The sequence below is a fragment of the Callorhinchus milii genome, unplaced genomic scaffold (genome assembly GCF_018977255.1).
Source record: "Callorhinchus milii isolate IMCB2004 unplaced genomic scaffold, IMCB_Cmil_1.0 Scaffold6, whole genome shotgun sequence".
Classification (NCBI taxonomy): domain Eukaryota; kingdom Metazoa; phylum Chordata; class Chondrichthyes; order Chimaeriformes; family Callorhinchidae; genus Callorhinchus; species Callorhinchus milii.
In genome coordinates this window covers 1,079,126-1,089,660 of record NW_024704747.1, presented here as the reverse complement: position 1 = coordinate 1,089,660, position 10,535 = coordinate 1,079,126, and the positions used below count along the sequence as shown (strand labels likewise).

At 50.0% G+C, this 10,535-nt stretch overlaps 1 protein-coding gene across 1 annotated transcript in view; it reads right to left on the bottom strand.

Annotated features, from left to right (window-relative positions):
* Positions 1-4,083: 4,083 nt before the first annotated feature.
* cfap65 (cilia and flagella associated protein 65) overlaps positions 4,084-10,535 on the bottom strand; it is a 28,855-nt gene continuing 22,403 nt past the window's right edge. The window contains exons 26-33 of the mRNA XM_042336184.1: positions 10,084-10,200; positions 9,374-9,511; positions 8,825-8,890; positions 8,251-8,444; positions 7,549-7,704; positions 5,745-6,902; positions 4,996-5,127; positions 4,084-4,281 (exon numbers count right to left, since the gene is read on the bottom strand). Coding sequence (XP_042192118.1) covers positions 4,131-4,281; positions 4,996-5,127; positions 5,745-6,902; positions 7,549-7,704; positions 8,251-8,444; positions 8,825-8,890; positions 9,374-9,511; positions 10,084-10,200 — 2,112 coding nt within the window. The 3' untranslated portion in view covers positions 4,084-4,130. The remainder of the gene's footprint in view (positions 4,282-4,995; positions 5,128-5,744; positions 6,903-7,548; positions 7,705-8,250; positions 8,445-8,824; positions 8,891-9,373; positions 9,512-10,083; positions 10,201-10,535) is intronic.

Here is a 10,535-nt window from a genome sequence, read left to right as displayed (position 1 = left end):
ACTCCTCATTGACCAGTGCCTACGGTCAACTCCCCCCCCCCACCTCCCCCCCCACCCAGCTCCGCCACTGTCAAGCGCTCTGGGATGCTGCCCCGCGTGAGGGGCGCGGTGTAAGTGCAAGTAGTTGTTGTTGTCGGTTGTGGTTGTGACACCCCCTCTGCCCTTGCTCCCCCCCACCCCAGGTAACGCGTCACATGGTCTGCCCGCTGCTGGGGATGGTGCAGGCTCTCCAGAGGCAGAGCCGAGACCTCGTGCTTCTCATCGCCAGGAAGGACGCCGAGATCCTGGACTACAGGGAGAACGGAGCTGCTCTGACTCGAGGTGAGGACCCCCAGGGGTCAGGGAGTGGGGGTCAGTGAATTCCTGTGGTGTAGTGGTTAGAGTGCTCGCCCTGGCAAGCGAGAGGACCCGGGTTCGATTCCCAGAAGCCTCTGTTTACCTCGGAGTAAGTAGGAACTCGGCTGTTAGTTGATTTGTGACTCGCTTTCCGGGGGTAATAATCGCTCCTCACAAAAGGAAAAATAATGAGAATTTGGTCTCGCAATCCCTGACTGTGGGACACTGCTGTGTACGATTGGCTGCCACGTTTCACCCACAAAATACACAGTCACTACACTTTATGCAGTATATCCTGTGAATCGCTTTGAGATGTCTCAAGGACGTGATAAGGCGCTGTATCAAATGCAAGGATTATTATTGTTCATGTCGAGAGGACAATCCCAAAGCGCTGGACAATCAGGGATTTGAATCCGAGCTGGTAAAATAGCCGACAGCTTTCAGGGTTCGGTGGAGTGGGGATGGTTCCGAGTGCGGGAATTGACTCCAGTTTTTCTATCATCCCCCTTCCCTCTCTCCCTCTCTCCCTCTCTCCCTCCCTCCCTCTCTCCCTCCCTCCCTCCCTTTCTCAGCCATCAGAGAGAGAGAGAGAGCGCGAGAGAGAGAAACCTGATTAAGTGTAACTCTCTCTGTTTGTTTGTTCTGTCTCTCTCTGGCTTCCAATCTGCAGTTATATTTATGTTTCGGGGGTGAGTGACTTTTCTCATCAGCCTCTTATGTTCAGGGTGACACGGGGGGGGGGGGGGGAGGGGAGAGGGGAGAGGGGGGGGTGATGGGGTGGGTGGGGGGGGAGGAGAGTGCCGGGGGCTAGACCCGGAAAATCGGACGTCTGACCTTGGGCAGTTTACAAAAGGCTTTGGTTGGATTGGGACCAGATTTGGGAGTAACCTCCTCGGATGTTGGATTAGTGTAGAAAGTGAGCCTGGTGGGAACTTCGTGCTGTCAAATGTTAAACGTTTAAACTGAAGTCTCGGTGCTTCCCAGTTTTCTGATTCCCTCAACCCCCTCTCTACCCCCTCACGCCCCCCCACCCCAAACTCATCCTAACCCTCCCCCACCCCATCCCGTAGCCTAGTGGTGAGAGCGCTCGCCTCGATTCCCGGGCAGGGCGAGACCTTAGGCAAACTGGCTGTCACGTTTCACCCCCAAAACGCGCAGTCACTCCGCTTCACAGTATATCGTGTGACGCGCTTCTGAGACGTCTGGAGGACGTGATAAGGCGCTGTATCAAATGCACGGATTATTGTGATTGTTATCATTATAAATACATAGATATATAAGCGAGGTTAAGGTTCAAGTAGTTAAGCAACGAGTTAGTTTTAAGCTAGTTTTAAGTTTCATTTCATTAAAAGGAGCGTTGGTTATCTTAATAAACGGTACGTTTTTTTCCCATCACTAGGATAGCCTCCCCCCTCCCCCACACACACACACACACTCCCTCCCTTTCCTTCCTCACCCGTCAAGTGGAATTTAGGCACTCCGTTAGATACGAATACATCACACGTACATAATCGTAATGATATTCTGAGGAGCACCTTCAGGAATGGAGTTATTTTAATGTTTGGTGAAAGTTGTGATTGGAAAGGAATTTGGGTTCCCAGTTGATCTTGGCTTGTTCCTTATTTACCGGATCAATGTGTATGGAATATACTTTTTTTTTCTATTCACTCGCTGTCTCTCCCCCCCTCTCTCTCGCTCCTCGCACCGTGAAATGCACCGTCTCAGACCATGTGTTGATTTTTCTGTCAATCAAGCAGAGTTTTATATAAAGATATATTTCCAAAGAACACAGCGAAAGAATCCGGGGATTAGTTTTACCCAGTTTAGTGTCAGAGGGGGCAACCGAAATCAAAAGGGATTTTATTGAAGAAAATGTTGTTCTTGGATCTTTCCCGGTGCTTTTTTACAGTGAGTTTTGCTCCGAGCGAGGCCAGCCGAGCTCCGTCTCGTCCACACCGGCCCAGCTCATGTTGATCCTCGTGTCAATCAAGGCGTATTTTAATCAAAATATGATCCAAAACCCACACGAGAAACTTGGGAATTAAGTTCACAAAAGTTTGTGTGATTTTCTTTTTACTGTTTGACAAAAAAAAAATTCAATATTTATTTCCCCCCCCACCACCCCCCCCCACTTCTATCCAAGGGAATTTTTAGTTGGGAGAGACAGACAGAGAGAGGGAGGGAGGAACGGGGGGGAGGGGGTTATATACAATTAGTAACCCGTTTCATTTTATACCGACCTGTCTGCTCCCTCCGCTCAGCAGACTCCGGCCTCCAGCCTCTGCCCCCACCTTTAGGAACTGCATCCCACAATCCCTTCCTCTCGCCCCCTCCCTCGCCTCCTTCAAGGCCCGTCTCAAGATCCTCCTCTTCGACTGCGCCTTCGGTCGCCCTCCTACCCCCAACCCTCCCCGTCGTCCACCCCCTCCTGATCCCAACCCCCAGATCGGGTCCAAATCCCCGACTGTCCAGCGCCTCGGGACGTCCTCTTGACGTGAAAGTCAGGCTCTGTGCAAATGTCATGTGTTGTTGTTGTGGGGAGTGACTATGGAAAGATGATGATCTTGAATTGATCTCCGGGGGATGGAGGGCGGGGGATCAGGGGTCGAGAGAGCAACACCAAATTGCGCGCAGCAGTTTAATAATAACCCTTGCATTTCAAATAGCGCCTTATCACTGCCATCGGGCTTCACGGTAAGGTGGAGTGACTGTGGATTTTGCGGGCGAATCGCGGCTGCCAATGTGCGCGCAGCAGTGTCCCTCCGACAGCCACGGAGTCAGTAACAGACTGTATTCGGGGGATTGTTCATCAGGACAAACTCCCCTTTTCAAATAGAGCCACAGGATCTTTAACGTCCACCAGGCAGACGGGGGCTCGGTTTAACATCTCACCCAAAGGACGTCACCTCAAAAATGCAGCCCCCCCCACCCCGCCCACCCCCCAGCACTGCGTTGGATCGTCAGCTTAGACTACGTGGTTCCAAGTCCCTCTCTATGGGCTGCGGTTGCACAGACACCGGTTGCCCTCCAATGACTCTGGCCAAGAGGCACATCTTGATGTGTGAGCCTTGGCAGTGAGTGAGTGTCGGGAGCCACTCGACCAGAAGGCATCACAGTGTGACCTCTAATGGCTCGCACCAACACACACACACTCATACACAATTAAGTGGAGGGACCAGGAGCAGGAACCCTGGCTGGTTTCCCCCTCCCTAACCCTGGGAAGGCTGGGGGCAATTTAGCCTCCCCGTGTAGCCAGTTAAGACCAACAGACTCAGCCCAGACTGGGGTTCAAACCAGTGAACTCCCGTCCTATAAACTACAGCAACGCCCCACTACACCACTGTGGGCTGCCACCCTGCCCACCCCCCCTCCCCACCCATCTCCGTACACACAGAGCCCACAAAATGAGGACTTACGCCGGTGAACAAGGAAAAATGACTGCAGCATGGTGCTGCTCCACTTACATTTATTTGATGGTTTTGTGTGTGTGTGTGTGTGTGTGTGGTGGGGGGTTGTGTGTGGTTGGGATGAGGGGATGTTAAAAATCTGCCAAGATTTACAATGAGAAACAAAAAAAAGCGTGGCTCTCTGTCCACTAAACACCTCGATTTTCTTTTGTTCCTCACCCCACCCCCCGCCCCCCACCACCTCCACCACCCCCGCGATGGGTGTTCGAGAGCGAGAGGAGTCTGAGAGTGAGGAAGTCCGAGGGTTGAGGAACGAGCCTCTCCTTGTCCTAACGGCTGCTCAAATGGCACAAAACGGCAACAGCTCTTTGCTGAGAGTTCCAGACATCACCGGATGGTTCTTACGGAGGTAATGGTGTGGGTGCTTAGTTGACTGTTAGTCAGGATGATTTTGGGATGGAGCTGTGGCAGGGTGTTCCACCCTCTGCCCACTTGCGGTTCTGTGTTCATCACTGATGTCTTGGCATGGCTGACATGTCTGAAAAAATTAAATCGAAAAACAATACAAAAAATTCATAATTTTTCTTTTAAAAAAAAGTCTTCGCAGGAAGCTAATTGGTCGCCAGGGGAGGGGGGGGGGAATGCTTTTGTTGTGGGCAATGAATCATCTGCAAAATACAATGATTAGAGACTCATGGGTGTTTGCAATAACCCAGGTAAACTTCATAGCACATTCAGTGAGATAATCTGTCCTTAAATATTGTCACAAAACCAGTGGCCTCTTTAACTGCGCTTTTGGTCATCTTTCACCCATTCCGCCACCCACAGCTCAGGTGCCCAGTCAGTACTGTTCAACCTCTTGGGACGTCCTCCCACTGTGAATGGCACGGGATAAACCAGCTTCCTATTTTTACTTGATGAAATCCTCTCCCCACTGGATTTCTCTCCTCTAACCCCATTCCCTGCTCTCTCTCTCTCTCTCCCCCCCCCATGGTGTCTGTGCTGGGGCTCGCTCCCCACTGGAGCTCTCTACTCTAACCCCATTCCCTGTTCTCTCTCTCTCTCCCCATCGAGTCTGTGCTGGGGCTCGCTCCCCCACTGGAGCTCTCTACTCTAACCCCATTCCCTGTTCTCTCTCTCTCTCCCCATCGTGTCTGTGCTGGGGATCGCTCCCCCACTGGAACTCTCTAGTCTAATACCAATTTAGCAAAAGTGTGTGAGTCACACAGCGTGTTCACGTGTCAATCTTTACCCGCGTATTGGAGGCAAAAGAATGACCCGTGGTCGGGCGGTGAGGACCACCTCTCCCCGGTTCGCTTCGATGATGATGTTCCTCAAGGTGTTTTCCAAGATCATCTCCATGACGTCACAGAAGCCGGACTGTCTGTAAACACGAGCGGTGGCACAAAACAGACCTGAGGTAAAGGAGCGAGGAATCTGGCCAGGTCCCTATCTGGGAGGTCCTCCCTTCTCCTCTAATGTCAGAGGATTATTAACCAATAATAATAATAATAATCCTTGCATTTGATATAGCTCCTCATCACGTCATTGAGGCGTCTAAAGCGCTTCACAGGAAAGTGTAGTGACTGTGTATTTTGTGGGTGAAACGCAGCAGCCAATTGCGCACAGCAGTGTCCCACAAACAGTCGTGGATTGAGTGACTAAATATTATTAATTATTATTTTTCTCAAGAGATTATTACCTCTGGAAAGCAATCCGCCAATCGACTTAACTACTGGGCTCCTACTTACTGCCAGGTCAACAGGTGTGTGTGTGTGGAGTGAAGAAACTTGCCTAAAGTTTTGCTCTGCCCGTTAATCAAACCCAGTTTTTCTAGCTTGTGAGGCGAGTGCTCTACAACAGCAACAACCTGCACTTATATAGCGCCCTCCACGCAGGGTAGCGTCTCAGAGCGCTTGAGGCCATCTCTCTAACCACTACACTACAGGACGCCGCAATATATCTCGCTGCTCGCGCTTGCTCTGCGTCTGTCCTTGTTACCTTTTGAGCTGGTGCCTCTGTGCGATCCTCTCCTCAAACTGGATGCTGAGCATGACCGCCCGCTCCTCCTTCCTCCGCGCCTCCTCCTCACTGATGGCTAAGGCCTCCCTCACTCCCTCTTCAGTGTCTTCCGGCGGCTGGACCAGAATGGGGATGGCAACCTCGGGCACTGACTCGTCCGCCACCTCCTGGAGCTGGTCTACAGTCACTTGGTTAGTGCCCGAGGCCACCCGGCTAGTGGGCTGTGAGACTGGATGGAACGGGCTGGTGCTTCTGGGGCTGATGGGCACGGACAGCAGGTCTGACGGTACGTCTTGTAGTGGATGTAAGGTCACTGGGCTCGGGGGCCCTGGGCTTGACAACAACAGATCTGAGGGATGTGGGGTTAATGTTTCAGGGCCAGCCAGGCCTTGACTTGGTCCTGGATTCATGGTTTCTGGGCCAGTGGTAGCTGTGTTCGATACTTCCTGTCTAATGGGAACTATGGGGTTAAATATTGCCTGGCCTGTGTGAGAGGAAGATGTTATTGCTGGGCCTGTCGAGACTGGGATGTTTATTCCCACGCCAGATATTACTGAGCTTGTGATCTCTGGGGCACTGAACACTTGGCCTGTGGGCAATCGGCTGACGGGTAACAGACCAGCTGGGACCAAGCCCGTGAGCACCTGGGGCAAAATCCTGGGGAAGAACCCTGTGGGTGTCATGTCTGACAGCAGCAGGCCTGTGGGTATCATTTCAAAGGGGTCCTCCTCAGGCAGAGAGGTCAACAATTGTTCAACAGGGGTCTGTGGCTCGAAGGCGGATTCAGAATCTGGCTGAAGCCTCTCTGTGGATACAAGCTCAGCGGGGGGCTGGGCTGGGGGCGCTTGGGATTGGGTGGAAGACAACAAGCCCGAGGCCTCTCTGTTCAGGGCAAGGGATGATGGGTCAACAGGTATTTGGGTGAAGCCTGGGATTATGGACTCTTTGGGTGTCCGAGCTAAGCCTGCCTGGGTCAGGGTGGCAGGGCCAGGCTGGTCTGCCCGCTTCTCAAGTTCCTCGTCTTGCCTCGCGGCCAATTCCTCAGCTTCCTGGCTCCACAGCTGTGTGAAATAGGGAATGGGACCCTCCATGCACTCGGAAACGGCCAACTGAAACTGTTCGTCGTTCAATAGACACCTGGAGAGCGATAAACACACAAGCCGCAAAAATAACATTGACAATTCGACTCTTCATTCTGCCCTGAGTGTATTCATGCTCTTGTTCATGTGAGACCTCAGTTTAATGTGTCATCTGAAGGACAGCACCTCTGACAATAATAATAATCCTTGCATTTGAAACAGCACCTTATCACGTCGAAGAGTACTTCACAAGAGTGACTGTAAAGTGAATTGATTGTATATTTTGTGGGCAAAACCCGGCAGCCAATTGCACACAGCAGCGTCCCACAAACAGTTGTGGATTGAGTGACCAAATCATTCTATGTTTTTTTGAGGGGATTATTACCCCCGGAAAGCGATCCACCAATCGACTAACAACCAGGATCCTACTTATTGCTAGGTAAACAGGTGTGTGGAGTAAGGAAACTTGCCTAAGTTTTCGCCCTGCCCGGGAATCAAACCTGGGTCCTCTCGCTTGCGAGGCGAGTGCTCTAACCACTGAGCTACAGCCTCCACTAACCAGAGGAGAGCGAGTTGCCGGACTGAGCCGTGATGACACATTGATGTTAATGATCACAGCACACGATGCATTTCCAACCTCACAGCACTCTTGGCTGTGAACGGCTCATTCGTATCCCTTCAGCAACAACTGTCCCCACAGTTACCTCAACACTGTCATCAGGATGTCCGTCACCATCCTGACTTGTGGCACCGATGCGTTCAGGAGCTGTTGTCCTGGGGGGACCATGTTAGCCCTGTTGCACGGTCCTCTTGTATCACCACTTTGTGTCATACTTGATAGCGGTTTCGATATGAAGCTCCTGTTGATCAAAAGCAGTATAGAAAATCACATAAAAAATATAAATAATAAAAATAATAATTTGGTGAGTCAGTCCACAACTGTTTGTGGGGGACGCTGCTGTGCACAATTGGCTGCCGCGTGTCACCCACAAAATACACAAGTCAATTCACTTTACGATATATTGTGTGAAGCGCTTTGAGACAGTTTGAAGACGTGATAAGCCGCTGTATGAAATGTAAGTATTATTATTATTGAATAGTAACTCCCTCTATCCCTCCGTCTTGCCCCCTCCTTTCCCATTTTCATGTTGCACCTGAAGACCTTCCTCTTTGACTGTGCCTACAGTCACCTCCCCTGTCCCCTAGCTTGGCATCGCACTCTACCACTGTCAAGCGCTCTGGGACGCTACCCTGCGTGAGGGGCGCTGTGTAAATACACATTGTTCTTGTTGTTGTGAAGCTGCCAGTCAGTGAAACACCACGACTTCCAGCACTTCCATTTCCCAGATGAGCTGAGCCAAGCTGTACAGCACCACCACCATCTGGCTACGTACGTGCTCTCCTACCTCATGATGTAGTGTTTGGGAAGATCGGAAGAGAAGTTGTCTTGGAATTCCTTCAGGGAGTGTGACCTGGCTGTCACCCCCAGGTGGAGCACGAAGGGTTTTGGAGGCCGAGGTCTAAGCCACTGTTTGGGGCGCGGTTTCTTGATCTGCTGGCCAACCCACGTGTCCTGGTGGTTCTTGATCGGAGGAAGCGTCTTTGTTGAGGGAGAGAGAGAGAGAGAGATCAGTGTTCACTTGTTTGCTCCCTGTTGCAAAAGGGCGCTGTATAAATGTGAGTAGTTGTTAGGGTGAAATCTTTTGAGATTTCATAATAAATTTCACGACACAATATGAAACATTGCAAACTTCACCCCTGTCTTATTAATAATAATAATATTAATAGTCCTTGCATTTAATATAGCGCCTTATCACATCTTCAAGACGTCTCAAAGTGCTTCACAGGATACACTGTACATTTTGCGCACAAAAATCTTACTGATCCTTTGGACAGTAATTGCTTTGCTCTCTGGTTTACCGCTCAAATGCCCATTTACACTCAGCTTCTCTCAAACTTACTGCAGTCCTCATTTCTCACCTTGTACTTCTTAACTTTGGTGTCAGGGGATCTGTGTTTGCTCTCAGTGCACGACCCCATGGAATCCTTTTCAAAGAGAAAAGAAGGAAGCTCAGATGGTTATACTTGGAATAGGCTGAACAAGGTTTTAGCTTTGCTCTATTGATAGTGACTATAATAATAATAATACTATTCCTTGCATTTGATACAGCACCTCATCACATCATTGAGTCGTCTCAAAGCGCTTCACAGAATATACTGTAAAGTATAGTGACTGTGTATTTGGTGAGTGAGACACGGCAGACAATTGTGCACAGCAGCGCTCCACAAATAGTCTTGGATTGAATATAAATTATAATATATTTTTTGAGGAATTATTACCCCCTGCATAGCGATCCGCCAATCGACTAACAACTGGGTACCTATTTACTGCTAGGTAAAGAGAGGCGTGTGAAGTAAGGAAACTTGCCTAAGGTTTCGCCTTGCCCGGGAATCGAACCCGGGTCCTCTCTCTTGCGAGGCAAGCGCTCTAACCACTGAGCTACAGGACTCCACTGTAACTGCACTCACCTGTTTGAGGGATGTGAGTTGCTGATCTCCTTGCAAGTCCTTCTCAGTGATGGTGAATTCAACCTGCTGCAGCTCCTTCTCCTTCTCCCAGGCATTGAGCTCCTGGTGGTACGTTTCCATCTGACGCTTTGAGAAAACCTGCCCGAGATGGTGGAGGGGCGTAAAGAGGTGCCAATCAATGGAATCATTCAGATTTATCTCACACTGTGTGGGAACGTCTGAGAGCTCTGTAATGAGGCACCCAATATCTATAATAATCCTTGCATGTCAATATAGCGCCTTATCACATGGTTTGAGACGTCTCAAAGCGCTTCACAGAATATATTCTAAAACGTAGTGACTGTCTATTTTTGTGGTCGAAACATGGCAGTCAATTGCGCGCAGCAGCGTCCCACAAACAGTCACGGATTGAGTGACAAAATTATTATTTTTTTAGGGGATCAAAACAAAACTCAGTTTAAGATCTCATCTGGAGGACATCAGCTGCAACAAGGCAGCGCTCCCTCCAGCACTCCATTGGAGTGTCATCCTGGACTGTGACCTCAAGTCGGGATATGGGGACTTAAACTGACAACCTTTTTTGACTCAGAGGCGAGAGTGCCACCAACCAAGCCAGGCTGACACGTTTGGGTGAAGCCTTTTGGAGAGAGAACTGGTGAGTGAAAACAAACTGGGATGGATAACTGGCAAGGAGACAGAGAGAGGGTTACCTCACAGGTCAGATCCAGGTCATAAAAGCAAGCCTTTACGTGTGAGCTCAGGACAACCACGGAGTACGTACTGCCTCCAGGAGGGAGCACTCCCGAAACCGGAATGATGCTCACCACCTGGAGGTAGAACAACAACGGGTCAACCAGATACTGTATAGCACATTGCATTCCCTATCTGAAAAGTACTTCCCTATTCCAGCAGAGGAGGATTCCCTATTTCCCAGTGAGCAAAACTTCCAGCAAGTACTACTCTACGGTCCTCCAAAATTGAGATGAACTAATAACAACAACAATAATAATACTTGCGTTTGATATAGCGCCTTCGAGAGGGGTCTCAAAGCGCTTCACAGAATATACTGCAAAGTGAATTGACTGTATTTTGAGGGCAAAACATGGCAGCCAATTGCTTGCGCACAGCAGTCCTGGATTGAGTGAACAAATTATTATATTTT